Below are 24,671 nucleotides of genomic sequence, written 5' to 3' on the forward strand. Positions count from 1 at the left end.
GAAGTCGGAGAGTATTTAGGGATGGACTATGATTATAGCCTTATTCTTTAAGATCAAAACATGACTGTTTATGACCGATTACGTGCTGAAGATGTAAAATTTTCACCCTACAGTACAGTTTTCTTTTCGTGCACTAGTTCAAATCTTTACTGACATTAAGTTGCTTCCTGCTTTTCTGTTACTGCAGAGATGAAAAAGTAAATCTGCAGGAGGACGATCCTCCGTCAGACGTTCATGTCGCCAAGGGATCTGAGTCACCAAACTCCTACCTGGACCAGGAGTGTCGGCGGCGATTTCCTCTAGTGGAGGAAGACGCTATACTATACTGTTACGAGTACGACCAAAACCAAGACGTGTCATCAGTCCGCAGGGGGAGCACTCCCACCTATGGTAAGACTTTGGCCCTGTTAGACGACCCGCTGCTGTAATCGTGAGAGCCAGGAGCTCAGAGCCGTGCAAATGTGACGTTCGTATGTTTTCGAGACGTCTGCAGCTGTTTGATGTGTGTGTGTGGGCAACTGTGTGATATTGACGTTCCCTGGGCCTCCTTGCTCCAGGCAGGCTCAGGCCCATCTCAATGCCGGTGGAATACAACTGGGTGGGAGACAACGAAGACCTGGCCAAGCTGAAGAGAGAGAGCAGGAGAGGTGAGTGGGAGGCAGTGGGAGAGAGAAAAAGAAAGGGTGGCAGAGAAAAGGAGGGAGAGACAGAGAGGGACAGAGGGAGCTGAGGTGAGTGGGTGGATACCTCATAATATCCTCACCCTCTCAGATCTCGGAGCCAAAAAGTAGAAGGATGAGCTGGCCTGTCAAAACTGATAACATGCTGGATATCAGTTCTTGCCTCCATCTCATCCATATGTTCATAATCTATCACTGCTCCTTTTTTACCCTTCATCCCCCCCTCTCTCTCTATCTGTCTCTCTCTCTCTGTCTCTCTCTCTCTCTCTCTATTTCTCACTCTGTTTCGCTCTTTCTCTCTGTTTAGATATATAAAGTACGCTGTTGCTTTGGCAACCGTAGGAATATATTTTCCTGAGATTTTCACATTTTGTTGGTGACTGTTGCGCTAGGTGGTAAGTGGAGTGGGAGGAGACTGAATTGCTTTATTTCAGTCTCAAAGAAAGATTTGAGTGATGTGTTTGTTTCCTCTGGGGATGGTGGTGATATGTTGCTCCTTTGGGCTTTTCAGAAAAAAAAGTGATGGTGCTATATTTATCTACAAGAGACAGTATTTGAAAGTTTTCAGGGCTTCCTGCCTGACAACAGCCTTCCTTTGTAGATTTTTAAATGCCTTTCATGCCTTTTTTAGAACTGGTATGTGGTTAAACGTCTCTGGTCCAGGTAGAAAAACTCATTGACAAGTCAGCTACTTCATTGTGTTATTGAATTGCTGCAGCATCTTGAAATGCAGATGCATTTTGGGGAACTATACAAAGCATTTATTATGCAAATGACAATTTAATTTCATAAAGTGTGTGCAGTACTGAGTTTGCCTCTATCGTGCCCCTGCAGAGAATTCCCTGCTGCGTTTTGCGAGTGAAGACAAAGCCCCGGGGGAAGAGTTCCTTCTAGGACGCAGCCTAAGTCAAAACAGGAGGAAGACGGAGAGGGGAGGCAGCCCCACCCATTACACACTTGTCCCCGCCCTCCAGATGGAAGTCTCCCTGTCCACATCCAGCTCTGACTCTGCATCCCTCTACCATGTTAGTCCCTTGTGCCTGTGTGATCAATGAAAGTCAAATGTTTTTGCTGCGTGATAGCGTAGAAGCAGGAGCTTCTCCTCTGCATGACGTCACTCTGTTTTGCTTTGCAGGTGTTTGAACGATCCTCGCTGCTGTCAAGGTCAAAGAAGAAAAGTAAAGGTAGGAATAAGCGGTTTCACTTGAGCGCTCACGTGTACTCAAACCCAAACATGAGCAGGTGTTTCATATGGCGTGTTTTCTGATTTCTCGTCTGTTCTGCTCCCCTGCTGGCGCCTGTAGCTGGAAGCCCCATGTCTTCAATCAGTAAGCGGCGGATTTCCTGCAGGGACTTGGGTCAGGGGGACTGTGAAGGCTGGCTGTGGAAAAAGAAGGATGCTAAAACCTATTTTTCTCAGAAGTGGAAGAAGTACTGGTTCATCTTGAAAGGCACGTGCCTGTACTGGTACATGAACGAAGAGGTGAATATGATGATTTTTGTCAAAGCTTTAAAATACATCAATTTAGAATGTGAAGACTTTTTTTATTAAAGGGCACTTTGATTTAACTCTGCTGTTGCTCATCACAGGACGAGAAGGCAGAGGGCTTTGTCAGCCTCCCCGAGTTTAAGATTGATCGTGCCACTGAATGCAGAAGGAAGTTGTGAGTAGTTTTTCTTTTCAAGCTTTCTAGATTTGCATTGCTTTTCCATTAATTTTCAAAACGAGAAAAAAACTGGATACAAATTCTGTCAGTGCAGAGGTAATTTGTGCAAATTGGTTCTTGGCAGAAGAAAAATTGGCATATATATTGAAAACCTTGAGGTGTTGACCGTGCAAAGCGGACAGTTTACAGAGGATGCCTGACTCACAAACAAATTGCGCTCACCCTATCAACTAGCAACACTTAAATATGTTATACAGGTAGGATTGCAGATGCATACATTTGTGCCTTTATTATAATTTTGTATAGGATAAAAATTTAAATCTGAGTCAAGGAACAAAAAGCTTTAAAAGTAGAAGCTGTTGTAGGACTGGTAGTAGATGTAGAAGACTGAGTTTATTTACCAGCTTATAATGCAGTACAGTAATAGAACAGATGTATAAAAAGTTAAACTAAAAACCATAAAACAAGAATTAAGAACAAGACATGTATAAATCACATTTAATCAGTGACGTAAGCAATTCTAAGCATAAACAAAGCTACTGAAGAAAGAGAGACTAGATGGACCACACTGTCATGGCTTACTGGGACACATTAACTATTAACATTAATGTGATTAGTATCACCTGTATGACAAGTCAAAATATGTTGTGAAACAAAGGCGTATTCAAATAGTAGACATTGCTTTATATTTGGTGGCAAATAGCTGTTAGCACATATGATGGGTTTGTTGTTTGCTGATTGGTTAAGGGATAGGTTCACAATTTTTCAAGTCTTTGTTAAAACAATATTCAGGTGCCTATATGAACATTGAAACAGGTTTTTCTTGCTGTAATTTCCCTCTTTCCGTCTCAGTGTTTTCCCGTTCAGCTGCAGTGGAAGGATTGCAACAGAAAGAGGGAACATGGCACTAAAAAGACAGTAACTTGAAACCTTGATGACTTGATTTGACTAATTTGGACAGCTGAAGCTTCATATTAGCTTCAATTAAACTTTTAAATACATCTTTGCACGCAAGGAGAGCTTGTAGAGTTTGTCTTCCATCCCTTACATTACACAGGAGGAATGATTACAGCAAGAAAAACAGGCTTCAGTGTTCATTTGGGCACCTGACTGTTGTTTTAGGACAGACTAGAAAAATTGTGAACCTCTCCTTTTAAATGCCAGCAAATTCAGTGGCTTTGAAAGTTATTATAAGAGCCTTGTGACTGATAATCTATGTAGATCTATCTTGATTATGCAACTCGGCTTTCACACCATGGATACAGGATTGTGTTTGCATGCACCCTAATGAAAATGACTCAGACTTTCTTACAGCTCCCAAAAAAGAAGCACAGCAGTTAAATCTTATGATGCAAAGTCTTGCTGTTTTTGTGTCAGTCTGGATTACTGTATGTGTGATCGTGTGCCAGTTTATCTCGACAGTTTTCTGTATTCATATGGTAATGTATGCTATACATCCCTGTTCTTGTGCTCACATACGATTAAATATACTCCTGGTTCTCTTTCAGCGCTTTCAAGGCTTGCCATCCGAAGATAAAGACCTTCTACTTTGCGGCGGAAAATGTAGACGACATGTCCCGGTGAGTTAATGAAGCTGAGATAGTCAGGCTGTTAACTCTCTCAATCCCAATGCAGCCACATTTAAACCCCCCACTGGTTGGAAACTGAATCCCCCTACTGGACTGCCCACTCCACTCGAAACAAAGCAGTTTTGTAAGATGATTGATCAAACAGAGAGACACACACACACGCACACACACACACAGGATCACAAGATGTTTTATTGGATGTCAAGCTGCTGTGCGTCATGACATGTGCGTCATGTTCTCCCCCACAGGTGGCTAAGTCGTCTCAGTATGGCAGTGGCAGGGTACTCTGAGCAAGAGAAAATTCGCCAGGACCAAGGTGAGATTAGTCACAGACTGTTGTGCAAAGGAGTCTTTGTCTGCTTCAGGTCGATGGTCAACAATTACATAAAAACTGGTGATATTAAGCAGCGGGACGGCAAGTTGTTAATTTTAGATCAAGGAGTCATATATAAATAAATAATGACGACTGCATAGATAATTGTTTTGCCTAGTCTTCAATTGGCGAGGTTTTAATTTGCTATCACAGGTTCACAGTAGTCATTTTCCATCACAGTGTATCTGCTCCTTCAGCTCCATCTTATACACGCTGGAAATAAATCAGCTTAAAGCTACAGGCTTCATGACTTTAACACCCGACCAACAAAAAAAAAATCTACTTATGAACACATTTATTTCTCTGCTTAGGATGAGAAAATCTAGAAATCAATGTGCAGCAGAATTTCTGTGGATATTTAATACCACGTCAGGTGCGTACCAGCCAGAAAATTGCTATAAAGATGTTGTTTACTTAAATCATATTTTTGCTTGTCTAGATTTACACACTTGCTTTAAAGTGACGAGCTTGGAAACTACTTGTTGCCTGTTGTAAGTTTGTCCTGAATATTTATATAAATTTCAATATATTTTATATATTGGTAGCTCTTACTCTTTTTCTTCATCTTTTTTTGACTTCAGGCTTAATCAGTACCATCTCCCCCCTTTGCTGTCAGTTGACTGTCAAAGTCAGAGGGATTATGAGGAAACAGATGGGGGGAATCGAAATGCTTAAATCATAACCTTGCATCGTCTTGTGTAATTTGATGCAATAACCTGGAAAAACCAGACCTTATGTGACAAATTCACAGATCTTATTTCAGGTACAGCAGCAGAGGCTTTTTAGCACCTCTCTTGCATTGTCACTTCCACTTCACATCTCACACAGAAGGCGTGCTTGTTATTCTCATATTCTGGCGTTCTTCGGCTTCTTACAAATGAACAGGAAATAATATAACTAACCCTTGTGCTATTTAGAGAGGCCTCTGTGGAAACCTTGCAAAGGTGGGTGGGTGAGGGCTGGTTTGTCATTGGATTTATGAAGGAGATGGCTTCAAGTTTCTAAATTAGACCCATAACACCTCCAGACGGCGTAACAGGAAGTTCTCGCATCTTTGATTCATCCTTTTTCACACTCACGCTCGACAGTAGTCAGACCTGGAGTTGTCTCCATCACTCCTACACCACAGCAACACCGCACCTACACCTGTCAGAACACCTGATCATTTTGACCTGAAGCAGCAGTTCAGAAGCTAAATCAGAAATCGGAAATGTGAATGACTTGTAGCAGCTACAAGCATCTGAACCATCGTCTTATAAGCCATAAGCCTCATTTTTCTCCTTGTAAAATGATATAAAAAGCTTCTCCTTTCTGCTGCATTTAAAGAGTTTGGTTTTGCTACAGAAATAATAACATGACACAGTCTGTTTGTCCACAACAGATTACTGGAGTGAGAGTGATCACGAAGACATGGAGATGCCCTCGATGCCCAAACAGGACAGTCCGCCACCACCTTATGACACCTATCCCAGAGCAGCCTCAGTGAGTCTGTCAGCCTGTAGTTTAATAAACAGAGACTGATTTCTTTTTTTTTTTCCTCACTAACCATCTGTTTGTATTTAGGTGAGTCCCTATATGGAACCCAAACGTGGCCACCTCTCCTCCTCTGACACGTTCCAGTCACGTTCATCTCATGAGGAGTTCCACTCTGAGCCTCAGGAAGGCAGCAGCGGCAGCAACAACGGCATCTCCCCTGGGCAGAAGGCGAGCAGCCACCGAAACTCGTGGCAGGACCAGATGGAGAGCAACACGAGGATGCACTACCTCCAAACGTATCCCATGGAGGAGTCCCTGCTATCTGAGGATCGAGACCAACTGGCGATGGAGTACCGCAGACAGTCCACCCTGCCTGCACAGCGCAGCCTGCTGCAGGAACAGTACAGAGCCCTGCCTCTGCCTCTCAGGTCCAGTATTGATTCAGAGGCGGGAGGGAAACCCCGCAGCTTCACGCTACCCAGGGACAGCGGGCTCCACGCCATCCTGGCTGCTACCGCTGGTGCATCGGAACAGAGAGAGCCCCAGCACTACCAGCTGGACCGGGCCAGAGACACAGGTCAGACCCCAGGAGATGGAACAACCAGTGTTTTACACCTTTTCACACGTACCACAAGCGTTTAATATTTAAAATCATAACCATTTCTGAGAATCCAGTATATTGTGTCCCACTAGAGCTGAATCAACAACAATTTCAGTGATTTATGAAACAATAATAACAAAGATTCTCTAGTTCCAGCTTCGCAGATGTGAGATGTTGCTGCTTTTTCTGTGTTTTACATCTTTGTAAAGTGAATCTCTTTATGAATTTGACTGTTGGTCGAAAGAAATAAGCAATTTGAAAACATCACCATGAGCTCTGGGAACTTGTGATGGACATAATTCACTACATTTTTTTAAATTTTAGACTAAACGATTAATTGAGTAATTAAAAAAAATAATTGACTGATACATTGATAATGATGAAAGATACTGTTAGTTGCAACCTTACATCACGCCCATAATGATGCAGTTTTTAAAATTTAAAATCTCACACTAGACCTTAAGATCACCCAGATATCTCCTGATGGAGAGACCTTCCCTGCTCACTGCTAGAATATATCAGTATTTTGACTCATTTGTATTTTCTGGGTTATTCTGTTAAGCAAAGCTGCTAATGGCCAGTCAGAGCCAGCAAATGTCAGAGGTTGAATACTGGCTGTTATTTCTTTATTGGATTGGATTTGAAGCCAGCCCATTTGCTGTCCCTTAAAGACCTCCAGGGCAGTTGTCTAAGTGAGATGAAATTTAGTGTCTTATTTGATACTGATTTATGTTGGCAGTCCGCTCTCTCTCACTCACTCACGCTCACTCTTTCTCTCTGTCTTTTTTCTCTCTCTCTCTCTCTCTCTTTCTCTCTCCCTCTCTCTCTCTCTCTCTTGCCCGATCGAGATGTCACTGTGCCTCCGGGCAGTGTTTGGATGGTGAAGCGAGGAGGAATCCTTTCAGCCCATGTTAATGTTGAATTCTGAACAGGATAAAGAAACACGCCTAAGGGTCCTCTCTTCTTGTCCTCATTTATCTATTTGCTCTACTGTTCAGTCTCTCCACCGCTGCCTGTAAAGACTAGAGAGAAACACAAAACAGGCGGCAAATAAAGCATGATACATTTCAAAGCACAGCCCCAAAGCTTCAGAACGCACCACCCTCCTTCCAAAACACAAAACAGAGTGACGACTAACAGATTCAGCACTCTAGTGTAGAGTTAGTATCATGCCAACAGAGGGCAGTGTATGTAAACAGGAAACCAGGAGGGTCCTGGTAGTTTTTTAGAATGATGCGTTAGCTGTGAACCCAGTGTTGTAGGTTCTTTGTCTCCCTGAAGAAAATAACATTGTGAAAGACAGAATGATATATTAAAAAGAACAGAAATGTAGATCCAAAACCATACATACATTGTGAGTAACAGTGTAACCCTAAGCCAGGACAAAATACAGATTACTCTCATATACAGTAGTTCAAATGAGTGTGATTTGGTTACATAGGAAAATGGGAAAAATACTTAAGACATAAATTGGGCTTCGATGACTAAAACACAGAAAATAAGTAAATTTCACTCTTGCAAATTGTATTTTAGTCTTTTATTATAATGTGTAAATTGTTATTTATTATTGTACTTATCATAAAATTCTCTAAAATGTTGAGAATGTTGAGTAGGATTATTTTCAACATTGATAATCATTATTTACTCGATGAATAGAATAATTGTTTGGTCTGTAAAACATCAGGATCAAATCCTCAGATGTCTTGTTTTGTCCAACCAACAAAACCCAAAGATATTGACTGTAATGTAAAGTAAAGTAGGAGCAGCAAAGTGTCACATTTGAGAATCTGGAAACATTGAGTTTTTGGCATTTTTGCTTGAAAAATGAACAATTAATCAATTATCAATATAGTTGCTAATTGTATTTGTTAATTGTCTGACGATTGACTAATTGATTAATCAACTAATCGTTGCACCTCTAATATTGAGATCACAACTGATCACTTATTTGCACTGAAAGTAAACTAAAGGGTCAGTTCACCCAAATCACAAAAACACATATTGTCATTTATTTATAGATTTTGTTTTATTTACTGAGGTTCAGAGAACTCTAAAAAACAAAATGTTTGATTCCCTTCTTCATCACTGGAGCATGCGGTGCTGTGCAACACATACACACACACACACACACACACACACACAGGGCCTCACATCACTCTTTGCCTGTGGTCCTCAAATTACTATCACCCCCCTGCCTGTCAACCTGCTAGATTTTCGAGACCTTTCACCAGCCACTTGTTAACTTCGGCTCTTTGCCACGACATGCTGGGCAGGTAGCACACAATTGGCTTGTGTGAACGTGTGGGCAGGCAGAGGCTGCCTACTATTTTATACGGTGAAGTGATGACAGATTCATTGCAAGATAAGATATCTTGTTAAAAAATCTCACCCTTAAGTTCAGTTTGGTGTAACATTTTTGTCAATGATTGCTTGTCCTTGACGCCAGGCCACAGACGGGACTTCAGGATGCAGGCGGACTCTCTAGGGGATTTGTACCGGGCTCTGGAGCAGACCAGTCTGTCCACCTCGGCTGACCACAGATCAGCCAGCCGCCTGGAGTACAAGCGCTCATTCGTCCGCCGAGTGAATGACCCCCTGCTCAATGACAAGCTCCACCGCCTCCGCATCCTCCATAGCTCACTTAAGGTATGACCACTTTTTTTGAGCATTCCCGTCCCTCCATATGTGTGTGGTTTATTAGCTCGTTAATGATGACTTCTTCCACCTCCTTGCAGAATGTCCCTCTTCAAGACACAAACCGGTCATTGGGTTTTTTAGGGTAGCCTATGAGGATCCATATGTCGATGAATCCTCGAACGTATCGCCTCTGCCTGTGCCTGACGCGGCCGGCATCCAGCTGCTGGAGATGAAAAGCACCGGAAACCTTCTTTCACCTGCTCGGCTCTCCATCACCCCTCCTTTTACTTCTCCTTCAACCTCGCTCACCGCGCAGGAGCACAGAGACTCGGTGTCTCTCTCTCTTTTAAAGATGAGGGCTGTCACAAAAGGCAAAGAAGATGTCTGGCTTGATAAAAATAAAATAGTAGACTCACAGGGTTTATGACTGGCGAATAAGCACTTTTTGTCCGTGTCAAAGACTTGTCGGAGAGCTTTGTAACTCATCGCTCACATGCATGGCCACCTCCCGTCGCTTTCGTTGAACCATTTTCAAGATCACGCTGGAGTTGTGTACAGCTGCTCTCAGTAAGGCGTGATGGAGGAATTAAAGCTATTTTGGATGTACACAACATTTTGTTATGCATGTGTGTATGATTGTTCCATGAGTGTACAGGGTGCATATATATATTTAATATTACGTTACTACAGCAACTACACAATGTTTTGGGGTACTTATACAAATTGTAAATCAAGTGCTGTGCCTCAGTGATTGTGAATGTACATTGTACTTTTCCAAGAGAAACGAGAGACGATACAGAAAGCAAGCTATTCCTCAAAACAGGAGCACAAAAATATAACGCTTGGCAATAATGAACCAGTATTGTAAATTACAAAGGAATGATCAGAGTAGTCGTCTATTTTTGTATGCATGCTGTCTACCTGATTGTTTGTAAACCAGTTTTGTATTTCTAAGTGCGTTTGGTCTGGAGAATACTGGTGTCAACCCCCTTCCCCTCCTACCACATTGTGTTTTTAAGACTTATTTTACAATTTGCCCTAGAAAGATGATTTTTTTTAAGTGTTCACCGCAAAAAGAGGAATTACTGTATTTATTAAATGTTTAATGTACAAGCATGCTTTGTATAACTAAAACACATTACCATGCCATTTGAAATTGACTGACATTGCACAAGTGTGCCATATTGTAGCTACATTACTTTTATATTAAATAAAGTATGGCATGGGCACACATAAGACATATCGTTAAATGTTTTTTTTCTCATAATCACTACTATTTTTAGACACTGCTTCTACCAGGGAGCCTGACAAATGTTGACTCAGTAGATAATAATAATAATATGCAAACAGTACACACACGCTCTATGTGCGTATGAAGCCTCAGGCGTTCTTGTAGGATGTAGTAAATGTTTTTATTAATAAAGAATAACACAGAAGAAGATCAACACAGAAAACAAGTGCCATATCTGCAGTGTAAGTTTTTACAGCAATATCCAAAAATCACAGAAGAAAAGTGTCAAGGTTAAAGAGGAACATCACTGCAATCACATGCATGCAGGTAGAAACCATGGAGAACCTGCTGCAGTCCTTCAAGGTAAGACTCACTCCAGATACACAATGAATGACAGGATAACTGCACGATGTTGCCACAGATAAATTATTAACACATAGACACACATTTTGATCAGTTTTTTCATCAATGCATGATGGCTTCTGTCTCCTTGACATGTTAGGAAGGTGACTAATGTACTGTGAATTCTTGGATGACTTCCAGTGATTCTTGGTTACCTGGAATCTCTGAGTGTGAAGATTCGTTGTGAGAGGATGTAGGCGGCAGTAGCTTTTACATCAGGTTATGCTTTTCATGGAAAAATAACCTGTGTTTTTACACAAGACTTTGTTGACAAAAATGAAAAAGCATGAAGACGAGATTTTACTTTCATTTTGTCTTCCAGGAAATTACAGAAAACAGTTGCATGTTATCCAGATTTTTGCTCATGTCCTACAGTGTCTTTGTTTGTCTGTGTAGCCAGTTTATTTCTTTTCTCTTTTTTAATTCTTTTTTCTTTATTATTACACAGAAATTCAAAGTGACTTAACGTTTTGGTTGAACCTTTATATTCATGTGCAGTCTTGCAAACTATAATGAACACAGAGAGCAATAGAGAATACAGCACATAGAGCAAATTTAATCAACCAATTTTCACACTGCAGATGTTCTATCGTATTAATAACCATATTACCATCTTGTCTCATGATATGAGTAATGTAGAAGGTCTTGGGGATATTAATTGCCCTCAGTCAGCTTTTGAGTAAGATTCTTGCTTCAGTTGCCTTATATGAACAGTGGCTCAAGAAAAGAATTAAGCTAAAATTGCAAATTTGGATGCTACTTATTGGAAATAAAGTAAAATCTTGAGTAAATGACTGCAAGTGTATTCAACAAACAGGATTAGGCACAAGTAAAGAAGCAGATACATATTTGTTTTGGGGATTTTCAATGATTTATGTGGTTAGCATAATGATTATTAGCATTTCAACTGTAAACAACCTACTACATCAGTCATGCAGTTTGAATCTAAACACTGCCAACAAAAGTCTCCCTTTCTCTTTTCCCCTGAAGTCACATTTTTGTGATTTCACATACTTCACATGTGATGCACAAATTAAAATATTTGGTTCATATCAACAAACTCTCTTAATTTGTATTTTCAATAAACAAGAGGAGAAGAAACAGCAGCTGGGCCAAACAGAAGAATGGAATGATAAAAGGGAAAATCTCTGCAGTGACCAGATGATTTATGCATCACTTACTGTAGCAAATTATACCAAAAAAAAAAAGACCTTTGGCACCCAAGAATCTGCACGCTCTAACTAATAACATATACAAGCTTTCAGTCATTGCAAAAACAAACTGCTTTCACTGAAAATTAATTTATGTTCTCAGCACATTGTGGCACTCAGCATATGAATGGAACAAATAGAACAAAAAGAGTCTATATAAATCTTGTCAAAAGTCACAGAGAATAAAATACACTCATCCAAAACACATTATTATTTATGATCTAAACCCTAAGAACACAAGCTGAGAAAAAACAAACGTTACAGTTCAATTGCTAAAATGACTTTATTTGATTTCCATTCATTTGCAACTAGAAACATTTAATCAGCATAATTAAAACAAACATTGGTCATATGAGAGTTTTGCAGTTCAGGCAGGACAAAGTGTGAAAGACAAACTTGATGCATATAAAATGTGTCTTAAAATTTTCTCCACATTTCCTTGTTAAGTTTTACTGTTTTATCATTCAAGACAATAACTGAACAGAAACTTGACTAATCGGTATTTGCAGCTTTCAAAAATTATGTTTAAGTCCTAGTGTTACATTTACTTCAGCAAACCAATTGAAACTCTGAAAACTGTGTTTTATAGCATTCCTGCATTACAGGGTTCAGGGAAAGACTGACAAACTGACTGCAACTCAATACATTAAATGTACAAAGCCTGAGCTTTAGCCTGCTAATGCTCCTGAAACTAAACATGGCATGACATGAATTCAACCCTCCAAAAGATTTTTTTTTTCCTCAGCACTGCCTGATCTGGTCCTGTTTTAGTAGCAAATGTGATTAAACAGCAGGGGGAGACAGGAGTTTCTGTAGGTCATGTGTTTCCAGAGGCATCAGTCGTCACAGCACGATGCAGGACACACTTTCAATGCACAATAACAACAATGGCCCTCTTGGCTACATTATTTGCACTTTCCTGTCCTTTCTGCTGAAAAGCCTGAACAGTCGCAGTCTTATGACTTGAATACTCAAACCGTAGATTGCTGGATTAAGAAGAGGCGGGAATATCAAAAAGTACATAGATAAAAACAACTTGGTGTGGTAGGGCAGGCCACTAGTGTTGAAACGACTTTGTGCTATTTCAAAAAAGCACCCGATACTGTAGTTAATTATTGCCAGCAGGTGTGGGGTGCAAGTCCGGAGGGCTTTGAGCTTGGATTTACTGAATGACAATATGCATATTCTCAGGATGAGTGCATATGAATAAAAGATCATGATGAGCTGTGGAAGTGTATACAGAGCTACAGATAGCAAGCCAACTATGTTAACAATTGATGTATCTGTGCAGGCAAGTTTCACCAGTAAGTAATTAATACAATACACCTTTTCTATGATTCTCTCACAAAACCGCAGCTGAAGAGTTAAAATGAAAACAATAAGAAATGCCAGCATGGGGAAAAGCCACGTAAAAACAATCAGTTTAACAACTCTTTGCAACATGATTGTATGATAAGTCAGCGGATAACAAATGGCCACATACCTATCATAACTCATGGCTGCTAGAATTGTGAATTCAGTGATGGCATATGTGTGTATAGTGTAGATCTGTGTCTGACAAAACGGTAGAGCTATCTCATGTGAGTGCGACACCACATTAATCAGCACTGCTGGCAGTAAGGCAGTGCTTCCATAAAGACCATTCACAGCCAAGTTACACAGCAACAGATACATTGGCTCATGCAGGGTTTTTTCACAATAGATCACTCCGATTAACACCACATTTTCCGCAACAATGGTTATGTATATAATCAGGAACACGCAGAAATATATTGGCTTCAGGTCATCCATTCCATAAAAGTCAGATAGAGTAAAAGATGTCACTTCAGAGGAATTTTTCATGCTGATACATACATCTAAAAACATCTGAGTTCAGCAGAATATACTGCACAGTGTTGCACCTCACTCAACATTCTGAGATGAAATGTGTGTGGTGCCCTCCCGCCCCACCACACCTGTGTATAACTGCACTGAGCAGCGTTTATACTCTACATTACTTCTCTTGTGAATTGAAATGGTCATGTGGTAAACACATGCCAATACTTTCACATGATTCATGTCAAATCCTTCAACTCACACTTATGGGTTGAGGATGTGGCAAGGGTTAAAAAAAAAACAACATTTCCTGTGGTACTGCAGGTGTTCCAATATTTGCTTAAGTGTATACTGCTTGTTCTAGTATTGGGAAATGTTAACACCAATTTTATTCACCTTATATATGCTCCCTCTTGGCTTCATCTTCAATTAATACATTATCTCCTACCATTGCTACACAGATGACACTCCACAGCTCTACCTCCCATTAGAACCTGGTGATAATAATAATAACACAGTTAAGTCCCTCCTTGACTGCCTCTAGGGTGTAAAAAATTGGATGGCAAAAAACTGTCTTCAATTAAATGATAGTAAAACAGAAGTGGTCTTATTTGGTCCTGCCAACTCCATCGGGGGTATAACTAATCATTTAGGGCCCCTGGCACCTAACCTTCATGCCCATGCCAGAAATCTTGGTGTCATTTTCCATCCAGCTTTAAAATTTGACAAATAAATTAACAGTGTTGTGAAAGGTTGCTAAATTTAAACTGTTCCTCTCATTTAATGAACTGAAGATTGTCACAAATGCCTTAATTTCTTCTCAGCTGGATTACTGCAATGCTCTTTATTTGGGTATTAGCCAGTCATCCTTGTCTCGCTTGCAGCTGGAGCAGAATGCCGCTGCTAGACTACTAACTGGTACCAGGAGGAGAGACAGCATCATACCTGTACTGGCGCTCCTGCATTGGTTACCGGTCGGGTATAGGACTGAGTTTAAGGTTCTGATATTTGTTTTTAAAAGATTTACATGGCCTAGCGCCCCAGTACATCTCTGAGCTCCCTCAGTTGAGGCTAAGAGGTAATAAGGGCGATTGGGTGTTTGCAATAGTAGTTTTGAACAGTTTACCATTCTCAATTAAGTGTTCCCCCTCTGTAGACACTTTTAAGGCTAAACTTAAGACCCACGTATTTTCTCAGAATGTCCTTAAGGCTTTACGTTTCACTATTACTTATTTATTTGTGTATACTTATGGGATAGTATTGTTATGTTATCTCTGCTCCTTTTTTGCTGTTACCATGTAATGTTATTTTATTTTATTTTTGTTATTTTATTGTACAGCACTTTGGTCAACTCTGGTTGTTTTTAAATGTGCTTTATAAATAAATTTGATTTGATTTGATGATTATAAACACCAAAAATTGCACAGGTGACAGGAAATGTTAGTATTCATTAATAAATATACCTTCAAGCCCCTTGACATTGTAATTTAACAAAGAAAGAGAAATTTCCTTTTCACTCCTCACTCAATAACACATGATTTTTAAAGACATCATGCAATCATTTCACCTCTATACTTAATTTTTACCCCTTTTAGTTTGAGAAACTGAACCCCAATACTGGAACCTTAAATGTTCTTATTAAACTTTATCTGTGCTATAATGAATATGATACAGTTGCTGCAGTTCTGTTTGGCCAATTGATATTGAATTTATAACTTTCTAGTTCTGACAGAAGCTGCTGGCGCCATTAAAGAATACAGTGGTCTGAATACACAATTAAAAATGCATTTGTATTTTACACTTAAAAGATATTTGAAGATCTGCAGGATGTTGTGCAATGATGGTGATGATTTCATGTCTCTACTGCCAGTAGTTGAGCCCCTAGTAAGGAGTCATAGAAATAAGTTTGACATTGAAGGTCTGTCTGTTTTATTAGTTTAATGATCCCTCCTATTTGAGAAATAGTCTTTTTTTTACAAATCCCTTAATAAATCAATATTGTTGTCCAACAATATTGACAATGGCCTATGTTTCACCTACACCTGTTTCATCACAGTTACACAAAGGTCATTTATTCTCCAGGTATTGTTCACAGGTCAGGTCTCACTCTCATCATTAAGTTCCTAATTACTTCCAAGGGGATGTAAAACACTGACTGCTAATGAGCAGATCTATTCATCTAGTTACTCCAAGGTTCCCACTTTCCTTCACTAATTCACAAAACAGAGATAAAGAATTTCAAATAGTGAAAGACAAGTGGAAAAACAAGATGATCTAAAAAAAAAAAAAACATGAGCTAAGACAAGCTAAACTAAGATGAGCTAAGCTAAACTGAACTCTACTACCAAATTCAAATAAACTAAGGTCTTTGTTTCTATTATTGAGTTTGGACATTACATTTTACATAATATACAGGCCTGTAGAAACTCATAATGTAATATCTGTGCATAATGTAAAAAAAATTGTAAAATTAAAAAAATATAATGAAAACTGAAATGTAATACTCTGCCAGTAATGTAATAAAAATGGGGAGCGCATAATGTAATAACTTTTTGTGCATAATATAATAAGTTAATATTTTTTGTGCACATTTATGACTAGATGCTCAAGGATCTCTCACAGTTGCAGTCATTAACAATTTTTTAAAGACCTATTTTATAACGCCTTTCCTTATGAGTGTATAGTACTTTTGTCCTTTCAGCAGTCCTTGCCATTTTACGATATGCATTACGGCATAGCAAATACATTTCTGGCTATCAGCTAGGCTAAACCAGTAGGTCTATCTGCAGACTTGCAGTATCTACACAATACACCCACTTGCATAGGTTTAGGCATGAGCAGAGAGATGGTTGGGGTTAGGGTTAGTGATCATGGGGGTGTGTCATGTAACATGCCGTTACAGTCACAACAAAGGGGGGGTCGTGTAGTAAGGTGGGCGTGTTATATAGGTCTGCAGACAGACCCTTCTCAGGCTAAAAACAAGGCTTATCTAGTCTGTTGAAGGCCACATTTTGGCCTTTTTCGTGGCTCAAAACTTTAGAAAAGTTTTGTGTAATCTTGAAGTGGAGTCTCTGCAGATTAATTCCATACCCGATATGTTATGATCCACCAAAGTTATGCACGGTATGAGATGAATAAATCCCTGCTTTTGTTAGCTTTGCTGCCATCTTGACTGTAAGGAAGCCAGAAGGGACAATTGAGTGATATTCAACTCTTCTTTGTTTGGAAGGGGAGGGGGAGGTAGGGAGGGGTTTTCATTTTGTGTGGTGTGATACAACAAAATGCTCTAAATAAATAAGAATGTTTAAAGGACCAGTGTGAAGGATTTAGTGGCATCTAGTGGTGAAGTTGCAGATCACAACCAACTGACTACCCGATGCGAAAGGCCCTCTCTAGAGCAGGTATTTGGTTTGTCTATTCTGGGCTACTGTAGAAACACGGCGGTGCAACATGGCGGGCTCCATCGAAGAGAACCTGCTCCCTATGTAGATATAAAGGGCTCATTCTAAAGTAACAAAAACACAACCATTCTTAGTTTCAGGTGATTATACACTAATTAAAACATATTTATGAATATTATATTCTATTTCTGCCAAGTCTGTTCTGCTAAATGCCACTAAATTCTACACACTGCACCTTTAAATTGAGATGTTTGGACTTATCGTCTCGTTCATTGTTTCCTTATGAAGTTTATACATTTAAGTGAACCCCGGACGCTCGGTTACAATATCATTACACTATTCTATGCATCTTAAAGAAAACTGACACTATGCTATACAAAACCACTTTATTAAAAAAATTTGCATCTATATATACATACAACTATATAAGAAAACTTAAACACCTGGCAGAGGTCTGAGATCTACTGAGGGCACTCTTCTTGTTTTAAATGTGATTGTTGCACAACTGGCAGCTCAAACAAAATACAGTTTTGACTATGTATTCCCCCATGAGAACACAAATAAATACATTTATTATTCATGTAATGGTAATATAACAAACCCACAAGACTACATATTTTTTCTTTTATTCATGCTTGAATAGAAATATCCAGGTAGAGTTCACAGTACATAACTTTCTCATACAAAATCAAATAATGTTAATACAGCTATTTCACTCATGTTTGTGTAAATGGTGGAGCAGCATTGGATACCTGCTGTGTATTTCTGCAGTCAATCTCACACTTTTAGGAAGCAAGTAAAATGAAATTAAGAGGACAAGTGATGAACTGGTGATTTCAAATTTCTGTGTTGTTTGGTCTGAAAGTCCTCACCATACCGGCAATCCTAACTTTTAACTTTCTGTCTCAATTAAAGGCCTAAAACCTTCAGATATTATTGTTTCATTTTGTATGGTTTATATACTTTTGAGAGATGAAAAGCACAAGAACTATAGAGAGTATACAAAGAACTGAGAGAGGATGGAGGATAAACTCATTAAGGTAACCACATTATACAAACAGTATTTATTATGCACAGAGACATGTAAACTAAGCTTAGTATTTAGTTGATAATGAATAAAATGTTGATAAATGCGGCAAAGCAAATGCAGTCAAGTGCATATCATATATTTCATATGTTGTACATCTGTCATATTTATCTTTGGAGACTGAGAAGTTCATGCTGCCATAAATATGAAATATTAACACAAAAGCAAATAATCCTATCAAGTCACATTCATGCCCTTGTAAATGACATATGCATTTCAGTTTAAACAATTACACAGTTTATAGTTTTATTTATTTTATCATTAGCACCATTAAAAATAAAGACTCTCTGACAGGAAAAAGGGCAGCAAAAGATGAAGGAACTCAAATGGCCTTGTGAGAGTAACCACTTCATAAAGAGCATTATCATTAAAAAGATAATTGTTTGATCACATAAAGTTGAATACAATTCAAATACAATCATAAATTATCAGAGAAAAAAGGAAGGGTTTTACCCTTATTATAGTGTCCGAAACACTAATAATTATAATGAATGGAGATGAGTGTAATAGTCTGTACTTAAGCAGCAATCACTGCATTTGCTAACTGGGTTGGCAGGATCTTGTATTTAATAAACAGTTTCAGTATCTGAACTCTCACTATTTGAGTTCCCAGTCCATACAGCACTGGGTTGGTAACCGGTGGAATGATGATAAAGTATAAAGACAGGAAGATCCTTGCCTCGACAGCCACATGACTCATGTTAAATCTAGTTTGGATGATTTCAAATAAGGAACCGATGGTGTAGTTTATCACAGATAATACATGTGGGATACAAGTTTTAAGAGCGTTGCCTTGAGATTCTTTCGTTAATGTCCAACATACTCTTGATATTTGTGCATAAGAGAAAACAATCATTATTACTTGAGGGACAACAAAAAACAAAATAAGCACAAGTCCCACTGTACTTATGTATGATGCATTTGTGCATGAAATTTTGACCAGTTCCATGTTCACACAGTATAATTTTGGCATGACTTTTCCACAGAAGCTCAGTCGTAAAGTTAGGGAGTAATAACATATAAATACAATGATGGGATATAGACTTGCTAATGCAACAAGTTTGCCTACTTTTGAGTTAGACATGATGCTGTGGTAATGTAGTGGGTAACAGATGGCAACATATCTGTCGTATCCCATAACAGCTAAAATACAAAACTCAGCACCTGCATATGTGTGCAGGAAATACACTTGGGCCATACACCATTTGACAGATACTTCATGTGTCTTGGATATGAGAATGCTCATAAGTGCAGGTAACAAGGCAGTGCTGCCATATATTTCATTGATAGATAACAAACATGCAAACACATTCATAGGTTGATGTAGCTTTTTGTTTTGGTGTATGACGCTAATCAGTAATGTGTTCAGAGTAATAGTAATAAGATACAGCAGCAGGAATACAGTAAAAAGCCCATGTTTGTACTTTTCCATGACAGCATATGCAGTCATTGTGAATGTTAGTGATGTCGTGTTGTCCATGTTTCTGAAAAGAAAAGAAAAGGACATGTTTTACTTTTTTTTATATTATATGACATACAGGATAAACACATAAAAATAGGAAAAGAAATCCAGTTATAAAGGTTAACTTTGTGACTTTGAACATTGAACAATAAGACTGAACAATAAACCAATTTAATTATTTTCATCATCATGGTTCGAAGTACAGAGACATACAGTCAGTTACCTGTGTGATCTTTCTCTCCGTGCAGTGTGAGGAGTGTGCCACTCTGGTTTAGGTGGTCTTTTATTGTGGCTCAAGGTGGACTAGTGGTGTGGCTAAAGTGTCTTTCCATCAGTGTGTTTCTTGTTACTACGGTTACCAAAGTTTGTTACTCCAGAACTCCTTCACAATAGCAAACAAGTGAGGAAAAAACAAAACAGCTGGCTCATATTTATTTAGACACCTTCTTTGTGAAGGGTATACATGACACAGATGAATGAGCGATGCATAAGTTTATACAGCTGCAGTTCAGATTGTAGATTTTATCCAGATATCAATTTAGTTTTACTAGTAGCTTTCACCCTGAACTGAACAAAAGTACACCAATTCATACATGAGGCTTGAAGTGAGTCTTGTTCACATATTCACTATCAATATTACAAGGGAACATTATCAATATTAATACAAGGGAAGAGGTTGCAAATTCTACAAAGCATGTCAAATCACACAAAAAGACTTAGAAGAAGAAGTGGTATCTAAATGTCTTGTGGACAAAGGATGATCTTGAAGGGTCGCACAGCGGCTTTACTCACAAATGAGCAGCTTGTGTGAAGTGTCAAAGCACACACGATTCTTGATCAATTGACTGATTTCTTACACTGTTTCTCCAAAACACTTCACTTTATAAACTGAGATGGTAGACTGAACCCATTTGCTTTTAACTGTCCACACCACAGAGGTGGACAAATCTGAATTCATCAGTTGATGCAATTCAAGAATAGAGGGCCTGCTCGAGAACCGGCATACTTCACCACTCGGCTGAGATGAGACAAAACTAGTGGAGTGGTCAAGGCGACTTGTTGCTAGACTGTGCACTACCACAATACCACACTTATGTAATGTATCACAATGACTGATAGACAAGTATGTCTGACTCTCTCCAGCAGAAGAGGAAAGTGCGGTGAAAAAGTAAGGAAAACAACACTAGGTGATGATTTATTTGTAACAGCACTTTGCAGTCCTGGATATCAGTAGCTCGTATTCAAAACTGATGTTTTGGTTGTAATTTTACTAAATGTAATTTGTTAAAAGTGTTACACTCTCTTAAAACTGAAAACTTTGTGACCTTCACATATCACCTAAATCAGTGAATAAACCTGCTAATTAGAAGCCACAAAATGCCTAAAAAGACATATTTGTCTGTGTCAAGGTATAGTGTTACCAGCAAGATTCACCACTGATCATATCCATATGTTATGTCAAGGATTGGTGTTGAAATTTTTTTCAGCATTGATGATGCAAGCCGTACATGGATGAGCACACTCATTAGAGGTCATTAGTCCACTTTGTGTTTCCATTCCTCTTGAAAGCAATTAGACCTCTGTTTTGCCAGGTGAGACCTCTTTGGAGGACCTTTGGACCTTGAGAATAGAGATGAGAACAAAACATTAATGACTTCCCTTTGGAGAACACTGATGTAACACTGATGAAACTGTGTCCAAAGGGTCCAAAGGCAAAGGTTGTGAACTTTGAGCTAATGCAAATCACAGCAATAATTTGCTAAGGTAATTATCTCTGTGTAAGTCATCACATTGGTTTGTACTAAGCACTTGATATCCCCGTTATACTAGCAGAACTTAAGTCTCGAAATTTTTATTTTATTCATATGTACAAGACAGCCATGCAAAAATATTTCATGTATAATGTAGCAAAGCACTCTTTTTATTAGTGCCACTGAACTACACAAATGACATGCCAACTTTCTCCACGTTTTACTCAACTTTGTTGTTAACAGCATACATTAGGGTTTTTCTATGAGAAGAAGATTATGTACATTATGTAGGATAGATAGTATGGAGGGCAAAGTTAAAATAAACAAACACAAGCTTGGTGAGATAAAAAATCATGTCTACTATATTGTGAATAAGTGTAAATTGTACACTATTATTTTACATTTAACATACAACTCCATTTCGATGCAGCTCCTATATTAATATATGTTATCAGTGACCATAAACAGCAATGATAGTGGAAGCAGCAGTAAACTGGATTAGCTTTGATAGTGATATCAATCTGCCTGTAAGTGGCAGTGTGGCAGGCGTTGGTGCTCAAAATTATACATTTTAATAACTTACTGCACTAAATCTACTCAAATAAAATACCTTTTTTTTAAAAAAAAAAAAAACAACTCACACCCACCCAACAGATACATTCGGGAGAAACCCTCGCTCTAAACTGTGTCCCTCAACAATAACAGTCCAACCAACAACAGTTGCATACAAATTCAAAATCAAGTGGAGGGATGCCCAGCACGCTGAGCCCCCATCTGAGGCCTCAGCTGTCCATGGTGACCACCAGTCTGTCACATGTCCTGTATGATGATCTAGGTCTTGTAATCAGTAAGAGAGACTGGTGAACTCCATCAGGTCTGTCAGTGGAGGCTGGCATTTTGACATCCCTCTCTGATGGTTAACTGCTTTTGCTTGTTACAGACCACCCAAAGGATGCCCTCCATTTTGATGTTTGGCAACCAATCAATTATAAGATGACAAACGTGTGACAGTGACACTTTCCCTGATTTTTCAGTCCAGTCAAGGAGAATGAACCAGTAATGCTGCAGTCACGAGCTTCCCTCTCTAACCAGATTTAAGAATTAATATAAAGAATTAAAGCAATTCCTCTCTGATGTAGGGAGGCTACCACCCCACCACATGGTAACTCTGTCAGTTTTCACTCCTCATTTGACACCAATTTGCACTGATGCCCAGACCCCTGATAACACTGCTTCCTGCATGAGTCACTGAAGCACAATAACACCTCTATCATTAAAAAGGCTGGAATATAGCCTGCAATTTAATACATAGTACTGAACAAAATCAACCACACATCATAAGAGGCAGTAATGTGATATAAGAAAGCAAGCACTGAATAGGCTCCTTAAAAAATAAAAAGGTGTCAAAGTCTCAGGTTTTCTTTCTAAATTAACTCTAAAATAACAATTCAAATAAATTATTAAAACCTAAAGTATTTCTTTCAATAGGGGTTTTTGATTGATTCTTTCTGGGAAAAGCTGATTTACTTAACCGGGAATTTCAATGCTAATGCTGTTTACAAAATGCTGCCCTCCATGTGCTCTCCTCAACAGAAATAGATGCATTAGCGACAATTTCTTGTCAAATGCCTTCTCCGAACTTTAACATAGAAAAACTTGCTTATGTGCTCTCAATCCCAGAAAGCAATGGGGGCTAAGGACGTGCATGTGTTTTAAATCAGCTGCAAAAAGCGTTTTTCTTGGGGATGTTTGTCTCTTGTCTCATGACAACACTCGGTCACGAGTTGGGCTCAGTGATGTAGTTTTCTTAAATGTGATTAAGAAAAGCATGTTCTCTTAAGGATGCTTATAATTCTATAATATAAAACCTAGTGACCAGTATGCTGCTTCATATTATCTTCACTCCTCCCCTCAGACTAAAAATACAACAGACCCAGGCCTAATCCTCATTTTGGAGCGACAGTATCAGAAGCAAGAATGTCTGGTTATCGTGTGGTGGTTTTGGCGCTCTTGGTTGTCTTACTGCTCAATGGTGAGTCTTTATATGATATCTCTGCATATTCTCTGCACATTTTTACGCTTCCAGAAATGAAAGATAATAGAATGTAAATATTATAATCTTCCAGTAAATGATTTGACATTAAACATAGCTGCGATGTTTCCCATCTTTGATTGCAGTTGTTGAAAATGAGGCTGCATCCTTCCCGTGGTCTTGCCCCAGTCTAAGTGGAGTGTGTAGAAAGGTTTGCCTACCAACAGAACTGTTCTTTGGACCTCTGGGCTGTGGAAAAGGCTTCTTGTAAGTTTTAATGATCAGATGTAGTATGCGAACATACTGTGTACATTTTGTTTGCTGATGAAAAGTAACACTTTGTTTCTTTTTTATTCCCAGGTGCTGCGTGTCTCATTTTCTATGAGAGCTGAGTGCCATGAGATAGGAAAGCATGTCCGGTCTGTCAACGCAGTCCTGACACCGAGCATCACAGAAGATGAGACCTTTGTGGATGATTATTTTGGGCTTTTTACTCTGATGTAACACGGCGGACTTTAGAATGTTAAATTACCTGCTTTTGGTTTTTTGCTGATTTTAACGCAGTTCAAATGGCTGAGATGGAGTAAAATACTATATTAAACGTCCTCGCTTGTTTGCATTTTTTACAATTTAGGATTGCTTGTCAGAATGTGATTTTTATTTAAAATTGTAAATCTCCTGTTGGACATACATCAGCATGTCTGTCTCTATTCTGAATCCAGTTCATAGTTTGTTTTATCACATTTGAAAGTTCCAAAAACCTACATGTGATAAATCCTTGCCATGCTTTTACCAATCGGTTCATTTTACATTTTTAATCCAAATTGGTCTTATTTCAGTTGAGGTCACTCTGAAGTCCACCTGGAATTCTGTCCACTTACTTTTCAGGGCACAAACTAGAATTCAGAATGGACTCATTGAAATCACAGTTCTACATCTTTAGTATAAGAGTAATACATTTTGGATTAAAAGTGTAAGATTATGTAAAATTATGAATTTATGGTGAAGAGAACTGATGTTTGGTTGGTTGTTATAATGGAGGTAGAATGGATAACATGGATAACATGAGATTAAAAACAAACTAACATGTCAGGCTGCACACTCATTCACATTTTCTTAAGCATCTGGAATTTGATTTCGACTAGTGTACGAACTTCATTGGAAGCCTTGGTGACATATCACATGGCTTAATTTGATCCTCAAAACCAGCTGACTGTTGACTTTATACTTTATACTTTTAGCTTTACACCAAGCAT

At 38.8% G+C, this 24,671-nt stretch overlaps 3 protein-coding genes across 14 annotated transcripts in view; 1 reads left to right on the forward strand and 2 right to left on the reverse strand.

Moving 5' to 3' along the window:
* LOC122994930 (connector enhancer of kinase suppressor of ras 2-like) overlaps positions 1-10,183 on the forward strand; it is a 31,479-nt gene extending 21,296 nt beyond the window's left edge. For 6 of the 12 annotated variants that reach the window (XM_044369727.1, XM_044369728.1, XM_044369732.1 and 3 more), the window contains exons 11-22: positions 188-390; positions 558-647; positions 1,515-1,705; positions 1,816-1,864; positions 1,985-2,163; positions 2,271-2,344; positions 3,856-3,927; positions 4,185-4,252; positions 5,673-5,791; positions 5,873-6,362; positions 8,833-9,032; positions 9,122-10,183. In XM_044369727.1, coding sequence (XP_044225662.1) covers positions 188-390; positions 558-647; positions 1,515-1,705; positions 1,816-1,864; positions 1,985-2,163; positions 2,271-2,344; positions 3,856-3,927; positions 4,185-4,252; positions 5,673-5,791; positions 5,873-6,362; positions 8,833-9,032; positions 9,122-9,169 — 1,783 coding nt within the window. In that variant the 3' untranslated portion in view covers positions 9,170-10,183. The remainder of the gene's footprint in view (positions 1-187; positions 391-557; positions 648-1,514; positions 1,706-1,815; positions 1,865-1,984; positions 2,164-2,270; positions 2,345-3,855; positions 3,928-4,184; positions 4,253-5,672; positions 5,792-5,872; positions 6,363-8,832; positions 9,033-9,121) is intronic. The other 6 variants (XM_044369729.1, XM_044369733.1, XM_044369738.1 and 3 more) reach the window with 3 other exon arrangements.
* Positions 10,184-12,767: 2,584 nt separating this feature from the next.
* On the reverse strand, positions 12,768-13,709 carry LOC122995786 (olfactory receptor 52Z1-like). Its single transcript, XM_044371157.1, has one exon. The coding sequence runs from the start codon at positions 13,707-13,709 to the stop codon at positions 12,768-12,770; it is 942 nt and encodes a 313-aa protein (XP_044227092.1).
* Positions 13,710-18,687: 4,978 nt separating this feature from the next.
* On the reverse strand, positions 18,688-19,650 carry LOC122995787 (olfactory receptor 52D1-like). The gene has a single exon (XM_044371158.1). The coding sequence runs from the start codon at positions 19,648-19,650 to the stop codon at positions 18,688-18,690; it is 963 nt and encodes a 320-aa protein (XP_044227093.1).
* Between the last annotated feature and the right edge of the window lie 5,021 nt (positions 19,651-24,671).

The sequence above is a fragment of the Thunnus albacares genome, chromosome 13 (genome assembly GCF_914725855.1).
Source record: "Thunnus albacares chromosome 13, fThuAlb1.1, whole genome shotgun sequence".
Classification (NCBI taxonomy): Eukaryota; Metazoa; Chordata; class Actinopteri; order Scombriformes; family Scombridae; genus Thunnus; species Thunnus albacares.

Excerpts from the sequence above, each read along its gene's own strand:
- LOC122995786 (XM_044371157.1), bottom strand. The coding sequence starts at position 13,709 with ATGAAAAATTCCTCTGAAGTGACATCTTTTACTCTATCTGACTTTTAT.
- LOC122995787 (XM_044371158.1), bottom strand. The coding sequence starts at position 19,650 with ATGGACAACACGACATCACTAACATTCACAATGACTGCATATGCTGTC.